The sequence below is a fragment of the Syngnathoides biaculeatus genome, chromosome 23, assembly GCF_019802595.1.
Source record: "Syngnathoides biaculeatus isolate LvHL_M chromosome 23, ASM1980259v1, whole genome shotgun sequence".
Lineage (NCBI taxonomy): Eukaryota > Metazoa > Chordata > Actinopteri > Syngnathiformes > Syngnathidae > Syngnathoides > Syngnathoides biaculeatus.
The window spans coordinates 6,062,008-6,083,510 of NC_084662.1; the positions used below are offsets into that span (position 1 = coordinate 6,062,008).

General features: G+C 52.8%; 2 protein-coding genes across 12 annotated transcripts; one reads left to right on the forward strand and one right to left on the reverse strand.

Moving 5' to 3' along the window:
- The first annotated feature begins 4,266 nt into the window (after positions 1-4,266).
- Positions 4,267-7,193, forward strand: chrna2b (cholinergic receptor, nicotinic, alpha 2b (neuronal)). Of its 2 annotated transcripts, none has more exons than XM_061812567.1 (3): positions 4,267-4,395; positions 5,399-6,425; positions 6,829-7,193. In XM_061812567.1, exons 2-3 carry the CDS (start codon positions 5,427-5,429, stop codon positions 6,952-6,954), a joined length of 1,125 nt encoding a protein of 374 aa, XP_061668551.1. In that variant the 5' UTR covers positions 4,267-4,395; positions 5,399-5,426; the 3' UTR covers positions 6,955-7,193. The 2 variants fall into 2 exon arrangements, with proteins under 2 accessions (XP_061668551.1, XP_061668552.1); XM_061812568.1 differs by having other exon boundaries at positions 4,289-4,395; positions 5,535-6,425.
- Positions 7,194-8,663: 1,470 nt separating this feature from the next.
- On the reverse strand, positions 8,664-20,047 carry ptk2bb (protein tyrosine kinase 2 beta, b). 10 transcript variants are annotated; one of them, XM_061812196.1, is made up of 32 exons: positions 19,908-20,046; positions 18,387-18,471; positions 17,512-17,735; positions 16,747-16,925; positions 16,584-16,671; positions 16,192-16,271; positions 16,071-16,133; positions 15,912-15,966; positions 15,700-15,840; positions 15,545-15,619; positions 15,163-15,264; positions 14,980-15,097; positions 14,306-14,345; positions 14,200-14,231; positions 14,033-14,077; positions 13,846-13,943; positions 13,693-13,774; positions 13,513-13,613; positions 13,128-13,243; positions 12,917-13,017; positions 12,076-12,165; positions 11,762-11,966; positions 11,529-11,637; positions 11,404-11,463; positions 11,205-11,330; positions 10,910-11,110; positions 10,776-10,811; positions 10,650-10,674; positions 10,148-10,224; positions 9,919-10,053; positions 9,108-9,188; positions 8,664-9,022 (listed from the first exon to the last, which is right to left on the reverse strand). In XM_061812196.1, the coding sequence occupies exons 3-32, from the start codon at positions 17,704-17,706 to the stop codon at positions 8,807-8,809; spliced, it is 3,072 nt and encodes a 1,023-aa protein (XP_061668180.1). In that variant the 5' UTR covers positions 17,707-17,735; positions 18,387-18,471; positions 19,908-20,046; the 3' UTR covers positions 8,664-8,806. The 10 variants fall into 10 exon arrangements, with proteins under 10 accessions (XP_061668180.1, XP_061668183.1, XP_061668187.1 ...); XM_061812199.1 differs by having other exon boundaries at positions 14,200-14,228; positions 17,512-17,740; XM_061812203.1 differs by having other exon boundaries at positions 10,910-11,062; positions 17,512-17,740.
- Between the last annotated feature and the right edge of the window lie 1,456 nt (positions 20,048-21,503).

Below are 21,503 nucleotides of genomic sequence, written 5' to 3' on the forward strand. Positions count from 1 at the left end.
GAAAGGTTTTGAATCATTTTGTGGAATTCTAAAAATAGGGTGAGAAAAGTCTTGCAAATCTGGAATTGAGATTTGGAGAAGGCCAAAAAGCTTAACGCCAGTTCATAATGATAAAAATAGGAGCAGTGCAGTTTGTAATTTGAATAAAACGAAATGATAAAAGAAATGCAAAATATTTTCCCGGTAATCCAAATGCGGCCCTCAAGCAGGGCGCCTTTTCTCATTAGCGACGCGTCATTTCGACAACCTCGAGAAAAAATAGATTTGTTTTCACGGCAACGTATCTCATTTGCGAGCGGGCGGCGCCGCAGCGTCGCCATCACGGAATCGTTAAGTCCGGGACGAAGCCGAGAAAAAGACAAATGTCCTCAAAACGCCGACCTGAAACACTGACGAGCATTTGGGAGAAAGCCTCCGACGGCGTCGGGTGCACGCCGGAGCGACAGGTGGCGCTAGCACCAAAAATTCATGGCGTTGAGGGTGCTGACCCATCCAAACCAGTTTCTGAAGGCACATCCGAAGACGGCCCGAGCAAGGATTCAGGACCCGCCGGGACTGTCAAACGTAAAAACAAACGCTATTTGCTCGCCAGAAAGGACGATGACGATTGGTCCTGAGCCGCCGCCGCCCGCCGCAACCAACATCGACTGATTACGGCCAATCGGTGGTTACGAATGTCGCCCGCCAGCAGTGAACAGCTTTTAAAGAGTCGCTGTTTGTGCCGTCATTGGGCGAGCTCTGCATTACATGTCGCCCGTCATATTTGCCGCTTTGTTATTGATAAGTAATACGTGGAAATCTGGTCCGCTAATGTCATCGCCGTGTAGCAGCATGTTGTGATTAAAAAAAAAAAAAAAGTGGGCCTAAAACTGAGCCTTGGGGGGTGGGCAGAATGATCGAAATGATTAGAATCAAACGTAAAAAGTACATCAATCAAATATTTTGCCTCAGTGACCACATCATAGTTGTGTTTTTTTTCTCCCCGTATCACAGGATAACTTTTGCCCCCGTGTTTTATGGAACGTCGTACAATCATTTCGTAGTTGGCTCATCGGCGGCTCAGTCGGGGGGGGGGGTCCCACGTGTCGGCCAAGAAAGCCGCTCGACGCGTTTCGGCGCGCTGGCCGTCCGGGATCTGAAATACTTTGACTTCTCCCACGTACCTCAAAAACTGTCAACTTCTCGAAAGACATTTTTTGAAGTTTCCCTTAGCCTGTATTCTCACTCTTTTAATCAAAAAAAACCCAAAAACTCACATCCAAGGAAGACAAGAACAAAGACAAGAGACATTTCTGCCATTTGATGCCCGGCGTAAAAATTGTGCCAAACATATGTGCGTTCATCTGAGATGACACGCTGTGGCGACCCCGAAAGGGACAAGCCGAACGAAACTTTTAGAATGATTCTGATTCTGATAAGCTCACTTGGAGGAAAAGAAGTCTCGTTTGAACACATTTCCAAATAAATCAATCGACATTTACTCGAAACGTGTCCCATACACCAAAAGAAAATGAGCTGTCGTATCTGTGAATGCCCAAAATGTTCACACAAACCACTTTTTTGTTTGTTTTTTTTTGCCCAATATAATCTTGAACCGAACGTATAGTGTGAAACGCCATAGACAGGCTAAGGCAAATTGGCACGGCTAAACATTCAAACGCAAGCGGGGCAGCGTCACGTACTTCACTGAAGGCCGCTCCTCTTTGTTCACCAGAGTTTTCTGGACCAAGTAAAGAGCAACGTCAGACATATTTAGCGTGACGTCATCTTCGTGACAGGTTGCGTTGTTTTGGACGGATACACGCAGTACCGGTGACGGCAGCGTACGTGAGGGGAAAAACGCGAGACCTTGACTCGGTCTAGACCTGGACCTTAGTCCTCCATTTGAAGGGCCCAACTGTTCTGTAATCTTGTGATGGTACTGCTGACTTCGTGGTTATTATTGGCATAATTGTTTATTTTTGAATGCGTGTTGCACACATCTGCAGATGTAAGCTGGTCCTTGAGGGAGGGAGGGAGGGAGGGAGGGAGGGGGGGAGACAGAGAGCGAGAGAGAGAGAGAGAGAGAGAGAGAGAGAGAAGAGAGAGAGAGAGAGAGAGAGAGCGAGCGAGAGGTGCGGCCACGAAGGCGGCAGACGTCCAAGTCGTCGCTGGCGTTGGTGGCAAAGTGGCGGATGTCCATCGTCCAACTCCCCCAACGTGGCATCGACGAGCGCAAAGGCGCCGGGACGACACCGAGGCGGCGGGCGGGGGCAGTTTTTGCCGCACCGACTGAAGCTGACCGCCCGGAAAAGTTGCGAAATGCCTCCCCGCTGCAAAGGTGAAATCGTCCGCGGTCAGAGGTAGCACCCGCTCGGACTTCCCCGGTGCGGGCGTCGGCATGGAGACCGTGCGCCTGCTGCCGGCCGTTTGGACCGCTTGGCTCTGCTCGCTGCTCTTCTGTCGGGCGGGTACGTCGGTGTTGTTACTATTTAATTACTCTCCCGGTTTGGAGTTTGGAGCGCGTGCAAATTTGCTCCTCAACACTTTACAAAAGTAATGCGTTTAATTCATTGGAATATAGATTGTGCAATTTATATATGAATTTTTGAAATGATAGTCGAATAAAGCACAGCTTTAGAGTATCAAAATCACGTCAATGATGAGGAAGACAAAAGATGAACGATTGGAGGCTCGTCACACTTGAGCGGAAGGTACGCACAATTGGACGCCGTCCAGTCATTCTCATTTCTTCATTTCTTGACATTTATCGTTTGTTTTGCAAGATCATTTCCCCGAAGCGGTCCAAGAGTTCCAATTTGTCTCATCCTGTCACATCTGGGGCGATTTTTCATTTGACTTTTCTTCTTTGGGGCAATCCAACGCGAGCCGTCTTGACGTCGGGCGGCCCGAGGCGTAAAGAGAGCCGGACGGAAGGCCCGCGGACGAGTACGCTCCTCGTCCTCACCGGTTAGATCGTGAACGCGCTAATTGTACGTTTTTAGGGACCCGAACCAAAAACAGATCTGGAATCCGCGCTCCAACGGCTTCAGAGTTTGCGCGCACAATGGCAAATCTTCGCCCGTGTGCCGCCGAGCCCGCAAACGCCCTCCGGCCAGGCCATTTGCACGCGCGATCAATCACGTCGGACGGCTCGGGCGAAAGCGGGCCGTCGCGTACTCGAGCCCCAATTTGTGGTGTTTGCGCGGCGGCTGTCACGTTTGTCACGTGGCAAAAAGGGAAAAAGGCTGAGCGGTCGGTGGGAGATTTGCCGGATTCGCTAAGGATGCCGCACGGCGGCGCTTCCGACCTCAGAGTCCACATTGATTGATTGCCTTTGAGCTTTCGCTGTCCACCTTCTCGATCTTTGCGACTTTCCCAAACGTCCCTGAGATGAAGTTGCGGGGGGTCTCGGTGGTGGCCATTTGGCCTCATTACATCCCGGCCAAATTCTGCCCGTCGACCCGGTTCAGCGCGGTGAGCGCGTAAAGATTTTGACGTCACACGCGGCCTTCGTCCAGAATGTAGCCCCCGAGAAGGAAGGCCGGCGAGGACGGTCCTGTGGTCGCATGTTTCCGTGTCACTCGTTTCCAGGGGGGTCGTCGGTGCTTGAACCCACCAGCGAGGCCTTAGCCGCTTGGCCATCCCGGTTCGGGTTCCGGCATTGTGTTCTGCTCTCCCGACGCCGTCGCGCTTTTTGTTTTCCCGGTTTTTTTTTTTGTTGTTGTTTTTTTTTTTGTCCTCGCGGTCTCCGTTTCTGCGCGACGATCCTTTTTCACGCCGCCCGTCAACAAACGTTTAACGCTTTTCCCGGCGGCGGGGACGGGGCCCGTATCAGCGACCCGCTTCTGAACGTGTCCCTTCCCTGGCCGCCAGCGGCGTGTCACGATAAGACGCACTCTCACGCCGAGGACGAGCTCTTCAAGACGCTGTTCGCCGGCTACAACAAGTGGTCCCGACCGGTGCCCAACATCTCCGACGTGGTCATCGTCAAGTTCGGACTGGCCATCGCGCAGCTCATCGACGTGGTGAGTGTCGGACCTTCTTCCGCCTCGCCGTAGCCAAACTGCAGCAAGTAGTCGCGAGACTTTTTGTCGGTCCCGCGGTACTCCGCTGCCGTGCCTAATGTTTTGTCCCCGTGGCTGGAATCGGACGCCACTTCCCGTCTGTCAGGACGAGAAGAACCAGATGATGACGACCAACGTGTGGCTCAAACAGGTGAGGCGGGAACCGCTCGCGGATCAAAAACGCAGGTCCGTGGCCGGGACGTCGTGTCGCTGGCTTTTTGGCTTTGCTTCAATCTCAGGAGTGGAACGACTACAAGCTTCGCTGGACGCCGTCGGATTACGACAACGTGACGTCCATCAGGGTTCCCTCGCAACTCATTTGGGTGCCGGACATCGTCCTGTACAACAAGTGAGTCCCGGACGGTCGTTTTGCTGTGCCAAGATGGCGCCAAAGTCCAAAGTCAAAACTAAGAATTGGCGTCGAGGAAGAATGCTGAAGTCGTACATCCGGATTTTGTTGATGTGGGAGCGGCCAAAGTTAGCCTGGGATGTTCGTGTAAATCGCAGAGTCTTCCGGAACATTCCAAAAACATCTTTTGTCTGTGGGTTATTTCTTTTCAAAGTGAAATCACGTGAAATCACGTGAAATCACTCCCTAACTTTTGTGCTTTTGCTCTTTGGAATTCGCCCCCCAAAACCATTTTTGCTGGGCCACGCACGACACGACATGATAGGACGGGAGCGCCATCTGGTGGACGGATCGATTGAGCCGTGAAAGGGCGCTCCAAGCAGGATTCGATACGAGTTTTTACGATAGACATCTCACTTCATGAATACATTCATTTTCAAAAATAATGACGCTATTCATAGGATTTTATGCACGAGACATTATCGCTGAAATGATTACCTGTTCAATTCACTTGATAGGAAATGAGGAATATGGAAATAATCCTTCAGCCTCAGAAAAAAACGGATTTAGTGTTCAGAGTTGGTTTTTTTTTTTTTTTTTTTTTTTTTGGGGGGGGGGCACATCCGGAGATTCTGGGTTTGAATCCAATAGAAACCAACCCAAAAATGGCTTTGATATATGTTGAAAGTGAAGAATGCAAAATGGCCGTTTGGAAATAAACGCTAATTCCATCTAAGTACATCTTCATTGTCCGTGAGGTCTTGGTCCATATCGCGGGCGCGCGAGAGGCGTCGTGCGTCCTCAACCGGTCGCAAATGTCGATTGCGACGTTTCCCCTCACAGAGATGAGAAGAAAAACCCCGTCGAGGTTCCTCCAGTCACGCAATCGCGATCGATCTGGGTCAGATATAATAAAACGCTGGAGTTTTGATGGGGACGCGGCGCCCGACAGGGGTCGGGGGTCCGGCTTAAACGCGCTGAGAAGTTCCTTTCCTGTCGGCAGTGCGGACGGCGAGTTCGCGGTGACCCACATGACCAAGGCGCACCTGTTCCACACGGGCGCCGTGCGCTGGGTGCCGCCGGCCATCTACAAGAGCTCGTGCAGCATCGACGTGACCTTCTTCCCCTTCGACCAGCAGAACTGCAAGATGAAGTTCGGCTCGTGGACCTACGACAAGGCCAAGATCGACCTGGAGCGCCTGGAGACCTCGGTGGACCTGAACAACTACTGGGAGAGCGGCGAGTGGGCCATCGTCAAGGCGGTGGGCACCTACAACACCAAGAAGTACGACTGCTGCCACGAGATCTACCCGGACATCACCTACCTGTTCATCATCCGCCGCCTGCCGCTCTTCTACACCATCAACCTGATCGTGCCCTGCCTGCTCATCTCCTGCCTCACCGTTCTGGTCTTCTACCTGCCGTCCGACTGCGGCGAGAAGATCACGCTCTGCATCTCCGTGCTGCTCTCGCTCACCGTCTTCCTGCTGCTCATCACCGAGATCATCCCGTCCACCTCGCTGGTCATCCCGCTCATCGGCGAGTACCTCCTCTTCACCATGATCTTCGTCACGCTCTCCATCGTCATCACCGTCTTCGTGCTCAACGTGCACCACCGCTCGCCCAACACGCACAAGATGCCGCGCTGGGTGCACGCCGTCTTCCTGGATCTGGTGCCCGGCTGGCTGTTCATGAGGAGGCCGGCGCCCAACGCCAGGCGCCGGCGCTCGCTGGAGGAGAGGCGACGGCGGCGGACGCTGCGCCGCCGACGGGCGGCGGGCGTCAGCACCTCGGCCGGCTGGCGCGGGGACGCTCCCTCGCCGTCCCTGGGGGATCTGGAGCTCGGGACGCTCACGTCCTATTTCTCCTTCCGCCCGCCGTCGCCCCCGCAGAACGCCGGAAGTCGGGCCGAGAGCCCCCTGGGCCCAGTCCCCGCCCGGGACTTTGGGCTCTCGCCGGACGTCGTCCGCGCGCTGGAGGGAGTGCGCTACATCGCCGACCACCTGAGGGCGGAGGATGCCGACTTCAGCGTGAGTAGCGCGGAAACGGTTCCTCTGCCTCCGGGGTGCTGCCATCCGTCATTTTTCGAGGCTTTTACAGTACGCGGCGGCTCCTCCACAGATCTCAAAGCATCGTCCTACTTTGAAATGAAAGGACATGCCGTTAATCTGTTCCTGCTTCCCCAAAAAGACGACCAAAACAGCTCTAAAATTTGGCGCTTCAAAAAGAAGCATACAGTAATGACATCATTAAGTACATTGGAAATAAATTCAAGCGTTTCAGCCACATCTTTGCTGCAATTCGGCGGCGCTCGTGCCGCTCCCCGTCGTTTGTTCATCTTGGCCACGTGGGGGCAGTACAAGCAAAGTAGGCAAAGACACGAGCGGCAGCCCCGCCGTCTTTGTTGCTGAATGCGATGTTGTTTGGGCGCAGGTGAAAGAAGACTGGAAGTACGTCGCCATGGTGATCGACCGCATCTTCCTGTGGATGTTCATCATGGTTTGCCTGCTGGGCACCGTCGGCCTCTTCCTGCCGCCCTGGCTCGCCGGCATGATTTAGCTCTTCTATCGCCAAAGCGTGCTGACGCAAGCGCGGCCGAAGAGACGCGACGGTCGGGCTCGTCCACGCCCGATTTATTGCGATTCCCAGAGATGCCAAATTCTTTGCTATTCCTGACTAAACGAGTATTCTTAGAAAATACTTGCAGTGATGTGCAATGATTCCGAGTGACTCCTTCTTCAAATCGCTTGGATTGAAAACGGTTGAACGGATTTACTTACGCTAAAAGCAGCTTTTGAGTGTGGAGGGGGAAAAAGATAAAGAAGAAAAACTGGACTGCATCAAAATGGAGGCCATCGGCAACGTCTGTGGTCACATTGCAGTCAATTGAATTTCTCATTTGTCCTACATTTCATGTTGAGTTTATTATTTGAGAAACAGGAACAGTTTTGTTAATGGCGCTTATTTATTCATATATTCGACTCAGCAGTGTTGATGATAAGCACACGTGAAGCCATTTTTATTTGTACACAGTCGAGCCAAAAGCTCGGTGATTTTTCCGGGTTTTGGCCTAGTTTGTGGGCCGGCGTGGTCAGGCCGCTTCCTACCCGCAGTTTTGAAAACGTGCTGCAAGTTCTTCTCCAAGTCAGAGGGGGCGCTACAGCCCCCATTGACGGGCGAGGACGCCGCCGGGTGGGGTTTCCTCGGCACGTTTTGCTCGTTTCCGGCAGAGGTATTGAGAAGTCGAATCCAGAGGATGTTTTTTTTTTTTTTGTCCATCATACAAAAGTAGCTCGAATTTCATTAAAAAAAATTCTCAACACAACAGAAATGAAAAAAAAATTATAGCGTCAAAGACAGTCGCGAGATTTTGTTTGGAAACGTCGCTTCGATTCGGCAAGTTCCGGTTCTCTCCGGAATGTGACGTCACGACCGAGTGAAAAAGTTGGCAATGACAACGAGGAAGCGCGTCAAACGCCGACGAAGTCAGCTTACGTGAATGGGCGAAAGATGAACAGCCAGCTTGGTGAAGACGAAGCGGGCGCATTGGACTTTGGACAAATCAAAGTGGACAGTAAGATGTTCCGAGCGTTTCACGGAGGACTCGCAGCAGCGTTCGCTTGGCATCACTAGCAAGTAAGGACATATTTTTAGGTCTTCAAGTGTATTAGTATTGACAAGTATCTACCTCCTTTTAAACGGAAGTCCAATAGTGATCCATATGTCAGCTGATGTTCAGGCGGTGATGAAATGTGAACACTGTATCAAGTTAGCGGTAGTGATGACGTCGAGGCAGCGTCTGGCGCGTCTTTTCAACGCGTGACGTCACAAGGAAGGAAGGAAGGAAGGAAGCGGCGTCAACAGACATCGGAGGCAAAGAAAATGTGCACTTTGATTTACTTTCGCCGTGTTGAGAATTTTTTATCATGAGAAATTAGCTACGTTTGTGTGAGATATAAATAACACGTAGGTCCTCCGGATGAGATCTTTTAACTTTCCTTTCCGTAAATGGAAGAAAGCGGCGAGCAGCGGCGAGCGCGGGAGGAAGTTTTAAAGTCAGTTTCCCCAAAAATGTTCCTGATGAGTGCGCAGCGGGGGGGGGGGGGGGGGGGGTGTGATGAATGTCGGCTGCCCGAGTATAAAGTGGTTGAAAACAAGGACATGAAAAGAAATATTTCAGCGTAGAAAGTTTTCAGTAAGTGGTGCCCACACACACACACACACACGGGCCGTTCGCTTGATTGATACGTTCACTCGGGTCGCTAAAAATGGACCACGACAGCCTTTTTATTGGAACCCTTTGAAAAACCTTTTTTTTTTTTTTTCCCCACAATCAGAATAAAAAAGAATGAAATTCAAACGACGCACTCGCTCTAAAATCGGCACGACCCCTTCGGGAGGTCAGGTCAGGTCAGGGCCGGGCCGGCTTGGCCAGGTCGGCGCGGACGCGGGCCTGGTCGACGGCGTCCAGCATGTTCTTGCTGTCCACCGCCAGGTTGTGGGCGGCCGCCAGCATCTGCTTGCGGCACTCGTCCCGCAGCGACGTGATGGCGTTCTGCTGGGCCAGGCGCATCTTGCTGATCAGCTCCGCCATGTCGTTGTTCAGCAGCTTCTGGGTGCCCTCGATCTGCGCGTCGCGGCAAAGGGAAAAGTCACCTTCCGTTGATGCTGTCACCAAAAAAAAAACCAAAAAACTGCCACGTGGCGCGTACCTCGGTGCGCGCCGACTCGGGCAGAGCGGGCAGGATGTCGTCCACGCTGCCGATCAGATCTCTCAAGGCCATCCCCACCGACTGGAGGAAAGAACAGCACGCGGCGGTCAGCGCCGGCTCGCTCTCGTTAGCGCGTAGGGAAGAACGCCGGCGGACGTTAGCGAAGCCGTTCACTGCCGCCCATTTGCGGCGGGTCGATTTGGAAGAGGGTCTCGCCCGACACGGTTTGCGAAGTTCATTTTTTCGCCACGGCAAACGGATCCCCGTAGATGGCGGCACTGCATCGAACAACGATCTCGGCTCGTCGCCGCCATTCCGAACTGGAGAAACGGGTACGAACGGTCGGAACATTTTACGTGCCACGAAAGATGTCTCAGTTCGTCGAGTGAACGCGGAATGTGCAGCTGGCAGTTTGATCTGGTTTGACTTTTGTTGTTTTGCCACCAAAAGCTCATTTTTATTTTGGGTCAGGAAAAGGTTCTCCTTTCCGTAAAAGCACGACGACTTTGAAAGATTTTGGCATTGCGACACTGCAGCAAGATGGAGAAGTCTGCTTCCGCTTTGAGAGCGTCAAACGACGACGTGTTTAGCGAGTCCGGCTCTGCTTTGAGAAGCTTTGCTCTGACCGACCAATCGCAGGGTGGGAAAAACGCCGACGTCGGGAGGACCGATCGGATCGCTTCGGGAAACCGCCGAAGTCGGCCAAGTTGGATTGACGGGGGAACGCGCGGGGGCTGCGATCTGATTGGCCAAAGGCGAGAGAAAGTCCACGGAGAATCAAAGAAATATTCGAGTTGCGGTTTTGCGTCACCTGTACGACGGTGACGTACTGCTCGGGCTGCGTGTCCGCCATGTCGTTCTTCAGCTGCACCACAACCTTCACCACGTTCATCACGCACGAGTAAACTTTGTCGTCAGAACGGTCCAGCTCGGCGGTGGGCGCCGGCTGATTTTGGGAAAAAAAACCAAAACAGAATCATAAGAGAGCCACAAGGACACGAGGGACAATCAGAAAAGAATGCAGGAATTGCGCTCACAACCTGCGCCGTGAGCCGGGGGGGCTTCAGGGGCGGGCCTGGAACGCAAGACCCTTGATTAGGTACGCCTGCTCCTTGGACTACAATACCACACAACACAATCTTGGGTTGTATTTTTTTTTAAACAATTATTTCATTTACATGCAAGGCATTTTGGAATGTGCTTGTGATTAATACAAAAAGATATTTGTGAAATTCACACAGGCTCATGGGCATTTCTTCAAATTGTATCTCAGTGAAACGCATAAAAATGTTCTATTGGCAAGTTTCCGGCCAGACTGTTTTCATTAGAATTTAATTTCCATCCATCCATTTTTTTAGACTGCCCTCCGGTGGCTCAGGCGGGCACAGCAGTAAAAGCAGCGCGTCGGCATTCAATTGATGCAAGGCGACAAAAAGCACTTGTTGGTTGGGAGCGTTTTGATGAGTTACGAACGCGGCCACGGAACAAATCAAACTCTTATGCGAAGGCCCAGCGCGTGTCCCCAAAAAATCCTGCGCTTACCATTGTCGGCGTCTGCCTCGTTGAACTGCGAAAAAAAGAAGAGACAGAAAGACATTTTGAAGGGGGGGGGGGGGGACCCCCAACATTTGGGTCGATCCGACTCGTGCAAGCGAGGCCAAAACCCACCGTTGGGGTCGGGTTCTCTTCCGGTCCCACGGGGTCCTGCAAAAGAACAGGCAGGTTCATTTTACAGCAAATGGACACGGAGCCCCTCTCGGGGACACCTAACAGGGGCACATTGACGCCGCCGTGTTCCCCACCAGGAGGCGCTCCTCTTTTTCCAGCCACACTTTGTCGGCGGCCATCTGCGCCTTCTGCCGACGTAAAGTGGCGAGCGTCTGCCGGCGCTCCGCCTCCCACAGGCGTCGGGCGTCCTCGCGGATGTCGGCCTCCGCTCGGGGGAAGTCGCTCTCCTGCGGGGGGCCGGAAACCCAGCAATCCGTCAGGGTTAGCATAAGCGACTGGGATAACGGATTGGGGGGGGGGGTCAAGCGAGCTCCGGCCGGGAGGACAAAAGCTTGAAAATTGCCAGTGGAGGTAGCGGCGTTTGGTTACCCCCACGCTGCGACGTCGAGGGGACCTGAGCGGAAGCGGCAGAGTGTTGCCGACGGCGTCCGCGGGCGACTGGTAGTCGCACGGGCCGGCCAGGTCCGGCGAGCTGGCGCACAGGGCCTCGTTCAGCTGCGTGGACGCGAAACGCGCGATTAGGGTGCGAGTTTTTCCTCGAGAGGCGCCCCGCGACGGTGGCGCCGACCTGGATGTGCAAGCCGACGCTCGGCGTCTTCCCGAATCTGCCCGGTTTCTTTCTTGAAGGCTGCAAGCGTCCGCGTTTATGTAGCCTCGACGACGGAGGACGCCGGATGACGACGACGCTCCTACCTTGGGCGGCGGCTCGGCCAACTTGAACTTGCCGTCGAAATATTTGGTGGAACGCGCTCTGTCCCGCTTGCGTTCCATTTCCTGCTCCTTCTCCATTTTGTGCACGTCGCTGGAAAAGCATTCGAGAGAAAATGCGCTCAATCACGCAGATTGGTGATGTAGTTCCGTTCTCCCCGCAAGTCAAGACTTTTGACTGAAAGAAAATTTCACCACGGCGCGGGAAGGCGCAGTACCTGATCTTGACCACCAGCTCGGTGAAGTTGGGCCTCTCTCTGGGGTCGTAGGACCAGCAGCGGGTCATCAGGGAGTAGAGCGCCGGCGGGCAGTCGTCGGGCTTGGGGAGCCTGATGCCTTGCTCCAGCTGGTTGATGACGTCTCGGTTCTCCAGCCAAAAGAAGGGCTGGCGGCCTCGGCTCAGGATCTCCCACATGCACACGGCTGCGGAGGACACGCTTGTCAAGGACGCCGAGGCCATTGATTCGCCGATATCGAGACGGAAACGGAAACGGAATCCAATCCAAATCCAGCTCAAATGAATCGGACTCACCGAACATCCAGACGTCGCTGGCGGAGGTGAAGCGTCGGAAGTTGATGGATTCCGGCGCCATCCACTTGATTGGCAATCGGGTCACAGACGCTGCCACGTCAGACGCAATCGGCGTTACGTTTGGCTCTTCAAGTGTGAGCGCGACGGACGGAGCACAATCATCTTTATTTGGCCAAACGTGTCAAAAACGCACAAGATTCCTTGTCGTCGGTAGTCGGGGGGGGGGGGGGGGGCTCCGGTGCCACAACTGACCGCCAGAGCATCGACGACGTTCCGTTCGGCCAACAGAACAACTTTGCAGTGTTATATTTGGAGACGGCAGCGAATCGTCTTCCTTCTGGAGATGAGAAGTCCGCCCTTTTCCTCTTTTGTCCCTCTAACGGTTTGTTCGGAAGTCTGCTCATTTCGATATGTAGCCTTGTTACATATTTGGCTACTGTCAGGTGTCGGACTCGTAAGTCCAAAATCATCAAATGATTAAAACGGCGACTGATCCAATGGAATCTGCAGCCAACTCGGCCTCGCCTAAAAAGCATCCCAAGGTTCAATCTTGAGGCGACACAACCCCGCACGGCTCGCGCAGTGAGGAAGAGGCGGAGTTTTCCATTTTTGACTATTGATGGGTACAAGTAACGATTGATTTGTGAGTAAATATCAAATATTTGGACGTAACATAACAACGTTTGTGGGAGTGCGTTGCGTTTGACACGTCGCAGCGGTTTTTTTCCTTCTTCAGGAGGAGGGCGACAACACTCAGTCCAAGTTGAGCGCTCGCTCGCTCGCTCGCTCGTCACGCTTCGCTTGTCTCGTGACCAAACTCAAACCTTTTGAGTCCACTGACCTTTGTAGTACTCTTCATCCTCGATGTAGCGCGACAGTCCGAAGTCGCCCAGCTTGACGCAGTCGGGACTGGCGACCAACACGTTTCGAACGGCGATGTCTCTGCGTGGACCCACGAGAAGCGTCAAACGTGAAAAGACCCCCCAAAAAAAAAACAAAAGAAAAAGGGCGCTCAGCGGAGGCTACGAGAGGATCCGGAGGCCATGTTTGACCTGTGCACCACGTTGACGCCTTCCAGGAAGACCAGCGCCTTGCAGATTTGCAGGCTGAACAGGACCAGGGTCGTGTTGGTCAGATTGTTCCGGTTGGTCGTCAGGTAGTTGCCGAGCTGCGAGCACAAACCACACACACGTGCGACTACGCTTCAGTACATTTTTTTTTTTTTTTTTTTACTCCGTTTGGATTCGGTGCATTTTGATTGGTTTAGCTAGCGGCCTTGACAGCCTGTGGGAAGGCTTCAAATGATTTTTCATTTTCCGAACGGATCTTCTGCCGCAAGCGGGAGGTTGAGCGCATTTGAGTTCAGAGCGAGCTCCGGCCAGACTTCAACCCGACAGAGAACCCGTGAAGCTCGGCGTCGTTTTCGCCACCACTGACCTCGCCGTACTCGTACAGCTCCATGACGATCCACACGGGGTTGTCCTCGATGATGCCGATGAGCTTAACGATGTGGGGGTGCTCCAGGTTCTTCATGATGACTGGCGGGCGCAACCAAGAAAACGGAGCAGTGATTGTTTATCGCGCCTCGTTTTTCAGTGAGCGGGGGTTGAAACCCACCCGCCTCGCTCATGAACTTCTCCATGACGTCGGGCGAGCAGTCCTTGCACGTCTTGACGGCCACTTTCACCCGCTCGCCGTCCTGATCGGCGCCACTGATGTCATTCCTTCTACATGTTCCACTTCAAATCTTTTGGATTCTCGTCGACTCACCGGCGCCGCGTAGATGCCGTCGTAGACTTCGCCGAAAAAGCCCTCGCCGAGGATTCGCCCGAGCGTGATGTCGCCGCGGTCGATGCCGTATTTGACAGCTGACCAAATCAACGATGAAATAACGAATTCAAACAATACGTGCAGCGCAGTCGGCGGCGGTGCGTTCAGTGGAGGCGCGGGAACCCACCCGATCGGGGCCTTTCGTCCGGGATCTCACAGTAGATATCCGAGCCTGTAAAACGATGAATTTTGTGGCTATTGAATGTATTTTTGAAATGGGAACGAGTGCACGGAGTCGGAGAATAAATACATCAACACGTCAAAATGGGGGGGCGGGGGGGGGGGGCGGCTTACCCACGCTGTGTCGGACGGAGCCGACGTCTCTGCTGAAAACATCAGAACAAAAGTTGACGGCGGTCTTGACTCGGCGGCGGCGCCCGAGGGCGACGGGTGGACTCACCCCGTCGGAATCTCCGGGAGGGAACTCCGCGCGCTGGCATCTGTCAAATATTACGCGGGGCAGCGTTTCGTGAATGAACGGAAATGCACTGGACAATTTACGGAAAGAATGAATCGTCAATAACGCAGTGCGGCTCCAACTGGTGTATCCAACTTAGCCACCGGGGGCAGCGTAATACAGACTAAGACGAGCATCACAAGTGTTAGCAGAAATTCATTTAGCGCCTGCAATATTCTTCTTCTTCAAATAACATATGGCTGTGAGTATGCGTCTATCTATGTGTGCTGCTCCATCATTTGTGTCTATCAAAGCATTACAACTCCACCACATAGAAGCGATTCATTAGCTTGTCTATGGCATTTTGCATGATGTGTTTGCAGAAGGCAAAGCTACGTTTGTTTTAAAAACACAACGTGAAATTCTCTTGATCCGATCTTTTTTTTTTTTTCAAGTACATTTTTTTATGGGAGTGATTACGAAACACTTGAAGTCTTTTTTTGTTGTTGTTGAATTTTTAGTCGTCGTCATGCAGGGAATTCAACTCACTGGCATCATACAGGCGCCTCATATCTCACGTTTTTGGCCGCAAGGAAAACTGAAAACTGAACCGGACGAGAACTCACGAGGGAGTCCGAAGCCATGGCGGGAGCCCGTCAAGATGTGGGCGCTCGTACCGTGGTTTTGCCTGTAGATGACGGACTCCTCCGAGTTGTTGTCCAAGCGCCAGTACCCGTCGATGAGGTCCATCATGTTCTCGGCCGCGGGCACGTCGACCACGTTGACGGACAGCCGCTGCCGACGGAGACGGACGGGATCAGCGAGCCGGCGATCCGAGCGGCGCCGTCGGGCCGTCGTACCTGTCTGGCGCCTTCCACGTCCAGAACGAGGAGAGCCTTGCCGTCGCCCTGAGGCAAGCACTGCACCTTCTTGATCTGCTTGAAGTCGGCCAGGAAGACGGGCTGAGGAAGACCGAACGAAGCGTTTACCGTCTGGAAAGACGCTGCTGCGGAACGGCACTCCAAACGGGATGCCGTTGATTGATCTTCACGAAGGGCATTTGCTCCAACGCCGGCCACGCGTTCATCATCTTAAGTGCTCGGTCCATATGTGCTCTTTTTGTCTGGCGCAACTTCTCAACGTTAACTTTGAGACTTCCGTTGACTGAATTGTGGCCGAACGTAATGCGTGCGGGGAGTCAAGTTGGTCGTTAGCCCGAAAGTAAATGTGCGGCGCGCTCACCGCCGAGTTCTTCTGCGCGCGCTGGCGGATGCCCCTCCCCCCGATGACCAGCTCCACGGCCAGACTCCAACCTTGCTGCGAAAAGACGGCACTCGTGCGAATGACGACGCCAGGAAGCGAGCGAGCGAGCGAGCGAGCGTGTGACGTTCGCTCACCACCAGCTCGCAGGGGAAGACCTCCTCGTCGTAACTGGTGAACTCCTTGAGCGTCTGGAAGAACTTGACCATGCAGTCGTCCTCCTTGAGCGTTGCGAACTGCTGGAACGTTTGCTGGATCAGCTTGCGCAGCTGCTTGGACTGGAAAGGCCAGGTGGCCAAAATAATCCATTTCCATTTCGGCCTCAAAAGTTGCACGGCGCCAAGTTTACCTTCATGCTGTTGATCAGCTCGAGAGGGAAGAAAAGGTCCAAGCCGACCTCTTTTCTTCATGGGGGGTGAGAGTAATAAGAACCGGCAGAAATGTTGATGGCAATTCGTGCGTTTCTGCTCGTGAGCATCTCAGCAAAGAATCCTCTGTGCAAACTTACTCCAGCAGCTCAAAGTTTGACTTCTTCTCCAGTCCTTTTGCGTTCATGTCCTTGTAGAACCTCCTAGAAGAAGCAAACGTCAAGCAGCGATTTGCAATTGCGCTTGCGGGCTGCACGTCACCTGATCTCCAAGCAGCCGAGCTGGAGCGCCATCCCTTGGCTGACCTTGCTGGCGTGATGCTGCATGTAATCGTTGCGGACCTGCCACGGAAAGACGACAAAAATACGCCGTTCAGCCGTCAAAAGCATCAAAAAAAAAAAAGGGCTTCTCGCTCCGTCAAGCAGATGACGAGTAAAGAAAAGGAGAGAGAGAGAGAGGAGAGAGAGAGAGAGAGAGAGAGAGAGAGGAAACAAAATGGACCTCGACCTCGGGAGACTTCACGTGGTTAGCGTTTGCTAGCTTAGGAGTTTAGCTAACTTTAAAGCTCCCTCCCCAAAAGGTTCCCAGACGCTGGGAAACGCCCCCGAGACCTGACGACAGAGTCCCGGATCGAGAGGGGGAGTTTCAAGGACCTGTTGGTAGAAGTACAACAGCGTGGAGCGGTCGTCTCGGAACTTCTCCAAGAAGTTGACGGGGACGTATCTGATGCGAAGGTCGTACCTGCGCGGGCCAATCACAAGGAGGTGAGGCGCGTCCCTACGGCCCCCCCGCCACCGAACACCGCGGCCAACTCGCCTCCACTCGGCCTCCGCGTGGCGGCTCTCGTAGCGCTGCTCCGCCTCGCCGACCGTCAGCTGCGGATGCAACCAGTGGAGCTCGTCGGACTTGAGGTGCTTGAGCAGGAGGCCGAAGCATTCCGCGTGCTCCACGTTGGGACCCAGACGCCCGCTGATCAGGATGGATCGGATGATCGCCTGGAGGTGAACAACGTGCTACATTTTTAATAACAGGTCGTTTTTTTTGGCTGCGATTCGAGCGACAAATGCCTTCAAACCGATTCGCTAGCTTACGAGAGGCCAAAGCTCGGCCAAGCTAAGCTATGCTAACAGCGCCGAGATGTGAAGTCGTTGCCGCTCGGTCACGTTTGCGCTTCTCGCTGCTTTCTACATGCGGGTCGGAAAAGTCAGCCGACCGGTTTCCGTTGTGCTTTGCTACGCTAGCAGGCCACAAAGTGATGATTTCTCTTATGTTTACATCTCGTATGAGGAAACAAAAAATAAGCTGGTATTTTACAGCGATTGGCATTTCCCATCGTGTGGCTGACATGCAGCGCTCTTGCTGATGATGCTTTGTTGATATTTGACAGTTTCTGCTGCTATTTTAGATGTGACAATATGGCATGCGAGGTCGTCGTTCCGCCGTTGATCTTCACATTGCCTTTCTGTCTGCGCCGCCATAAATCCTTCCGGCATTTTTTGTATTTAACGGGTTTGAAAGACATCCTCGGGCTCCGCTCCAAAGCGTACAAACGCATCCAAAAAAAAAAAAAGCTCGACTCACCCTGATTTGCCAGGATCCGTCGCACTTGACCAGCTTGAAGTTCTTGCCCAGGTTGTTGTTGTTGGTGGAGAAGCACACCTTGAGGATCTTGACGGGCCCGTCGCCCTCGCCGGCCGACGGCGGCGGGTCGGCGGCGCCCTGTCTCGGGGCGGGCGCCTTCCAGGACGGGGTGTCGCCGGACATCACCTCGTACATCGTCACGGTCGGCTGGGGCTCATCTCATCCTGAGCTGCCGTGTACAAATGCAGACTCTAGTTTCATTTTTCTTTTTTTTTTTTTTTTTTGCTAGCTTTGAAGTCAAAAGGACATTTCAAAAGCATTCTAGTGAGAAGAAAGAGCGGACCAGCACGCGGGCCCGACGACGCGGCGGAGCAGCGCTCGAGTCCGACTCCTCCCGGATGACCGAACGGCTCGCCCGTTCTGTGGAGGAAACTCAAAAGGAGCCCCTCCCCCGCCCCCAAAATGCCACATCAGGGTTATGATAGATTTTTTTTTTTTTTTTACGTCGGTCGTGGGTACACTGCAATGTTTTACAGTAGAAGTCGGCAATGTGGCGAAATTTGATGGAAACTGTGCAATTGATGCCGTGCCTTAAGATATGAGTGACCCAACTAACGAGTTTTTATTGTTTTCATACGAGCCGCCGTCGTTTGGCCAATTTTTTTCTTTGACTCGCGAGCGCAGACTTGAGATGTGAGTGAACCCAGCGGATCTTCAAAACCAGGCTGAAGGTTGCCGTCAAACTCAAAAATGAAAGCGACAAAGCAAGCACACTTTCATGTGCACGTGTGCCCAAAAAAGGGTCGAGGAACAAAATGATCTTGAATATAAACAAAAGTGCATTACTCGAAATCAAAAGTCGAAATCTATCTCACCTGTCTGGAATGTACGCAGTCACGTGTCCGACGACCGCAATTGTTGACTTAGCCGTGCAGCACCGCGAAAGCGGGGGCTTGAATCCTTAAAAAAAAAAGTTTTGGGAGGCAACACTTAACAGATTGAGCTGCCGGCGTCCGTCAAAACGTTTGCCAGTGCGAAAAAGAAGCCCGACGCGGTGCGTTTGCTCCGCTCTCGGCTTCGACGGGCAGGCAGGCAGGCAGGCAGGCAGGCAGGCAGGCCTGTGTTTTGTCAGCCTGAGGCGAGAGAATGCCAGGGTGCGGCGTGTTGCGCCATCACCTGGGCGGAAGAGGGAGAGGGAGAGGGAGAGGAGGAGGAGGCCTGACGGGGCGCGTGGCGGACCATCAACACAAACCGCTTGGGAAAACATTTGCTCAACTGAGAGAAATGCTCAGGAATCGCACATGCAGAGAACGTCTTGCGGCGGGCTTTTCCCAAAAGCGCACATTTCTGCCATCTTCCGCCCATCCCGGCCGGCGGTTCCCTTCCGGATCCGTCGGGTGGAAATCCAATTGTGTCATTCAAAAATGGTGGCGAAATAAGTTCGCCCCTCACGCCCGACTGGGGCGCTCGACGCACATTTGAGTGAATGTATCAAGCGTCAAGCAATGCGCGCTGGCATCATCGTCGTCGCGTGATTGAGCTGCTGAAACGGATCCACTTCGAGAAAGCCTGGAAGGTGCGACAACGAGGCCCTGTAAAGCGGGCCCGGCCCGGCAAAGCAAAACCGGCCCGTCGCACTCTGGCTTTGTTTTTTCTTCAATTCCGACTGTAGCGATTTGGGGGGATGCCACCGTGTGCGGTCGATGAAAGTCGCCTTGTCTTGTCGATTTTTGCCTTGCACTGGGGACTCGCTTCCAACTGCAAGTCGTAAAAGTTGCGCTCCTCCTACTTCAATGACTTTCTCCTTGAAACGCTCCGGCCCCGCCTTGTGAAGAAGGACAATGAAGTCCGACAGTCACTGGCGGAACGTGGATTTTGAAAAGTACTCACGTCCAGCGACCCTTCAAGAACATTTGACTTACGTGGTGGCTGATCCAAACGACTGCCGAGTAAGTTGCAGTCATCTTTGCAGAGGATCAAGAACAAATCTGTGGCAGCGAGCGGCGCTATTTTGCCTTGACCTTTATTTCACAAAGGTCGTCCACGCGGGCTGGAATGTGGCAGCTCGTGGGCTCACCTGCACAGACTTGCGCCGCTCGTGAGCAAAGTTCTTCGGCTCGCTCCCCTCGGGAGTCAAATGGCAGCCCGGCTCGCCTCTGTGGCCCTTTTCAAGCAAGTTGGTCGTCGGGAGACGCCCGAGCCGAGCCGGGTGAGCTCCGTGCTGGCTTTTGGGGGAGTTCCGTTCCCCCCTCGCCCCGCACCTTCGCCTTCACCTGCCCGCTGACTGGCTGTGTTTGGACAACGTCGGCCCGCTCCGGTTTTTATTCAACGCCTCCGTGCTGAAGAATCGAGTCGCTCCTATCAGAAGGAGAAGAAGAAGAAGGGAAAATTCTTACCTGCGAGGGTTGGTTTGATCCGTGACAACAAAAACGGAGAAGTAATTCCGAGCGAGCTGGAGCCTCTCACGCCCTCTCACGCCTGCCTGCCGTCCCACAGTTTTTTTTTTTTTTCGTTTTTTTTTTTTGGGACAACTTCCTTATTGCGGGGAAGGGAAAAAAAAAAAAAAAAAAAAAAAAGCACACGACACCACAAAGGCAGACAACTATTAATGCTTAGTTTGAAGACAAATTATTCAAAATTATTATTTTTTAACCAGTGGGTGTTAAAAAAAAAAACTTTTTCCACTCCTAAAACTCTATTTTTTAAAATTGTAAAAACAGTCACCCGTTTAACATTTCTTACCTTTTGGATACATTTTTGATGTGTTGTTTTTTTCGTTCCTGCGTAATACTTGGAAAAACATCATTTTTCTGTTGAGCTGTTGCTGACTTACTGGTGTAAATCTCTCCCGAACACCAGAGGGCGCCCTAACTCAAGACATCCTCCTCCACTCCACTTTGGATTAAGTTCATTTCCTAACTTGAATGAAGTTTTTGTTTGGGATGAATCCCACTGACACTTTTTTTTTTTTTTAACCTTCTTGCCACATGTTAGCATGCTCATTGTGAGCATCTGATGACTTTCCATGAGAACTAGCAGCTGTCCAATAATAATAATAATAATAATAACAATGGGTTATTGGTCTATTGCACATGCATGGAATGACTTCCTTTGACGTTAAGTCTCCGCATCCTTATTAGTATTTGTTGAGCTGTCTAGAGACGCTCGCGTCGCAGTCGCTCCTCATTCTTAAGGTTGGCGGGGGGCACCGCCGACAGCTGTAAGGGGGTCCGTGTCTGGACCACAACAACACCAACAAGAAGAAGGCCAAAGAATTTTCCAACAGGTGGCTGTGATTGCACCGTGTGCCTCCGTTGTGACGCACGTGCAAAAGGCGCTGTCGGACTCGGGTTTGGATTGGACTTCGCCGGGTTCAACGTGATCCAGAGAAGAGACGGAACGATTTGAAACCCCGAAACGACGACGGAAGTGCTTCCCGTCCGGGCCAGCTCATTTTGTCTGTCGGTTGAATTTGATTCCATGTCACGTCAGGCCAGTTCATTTCGCCGTCAGATGCTGCCATCTTTTGTGGATTTTGTTTCACTTCATCGTCGTGATTTCAATGTCAATTATTTATGTCGCTTTCCATGTCACGCCAGGCCATTTGTTCATATTTGATTTGATTTCAATTATGTCTTAAAATGTCAGAATATCATTTCCTCGCATTTGGTTCCATTCTATGTCATGCTTTCTTTCTATCGTATCATATTGTCATGACGATTGTACGGCCGCTGCTGATTTTGAGGAGCGGTTCCGTCGTTGTCCACAGGGGGCTCCCTAAAGCTCCCCAGGGGGCGTCGTTGTCGTCCTTCTGTGAAGTTCCTCCAGGGCTCTTTTCTCTCTCTCTCTCTCTCTCTCTCTCTCTCGCTCTCTCGCTCTCTCGCTCTCTTTTCTTTTTTCTTCCCCTCCCAAGGGAACGAGTGATGTTTCTGCTGACTGTGTTAACTTTTGGGTGGGACGTATCTGGTGTATTTTTAGGGGCACTGCTGTGG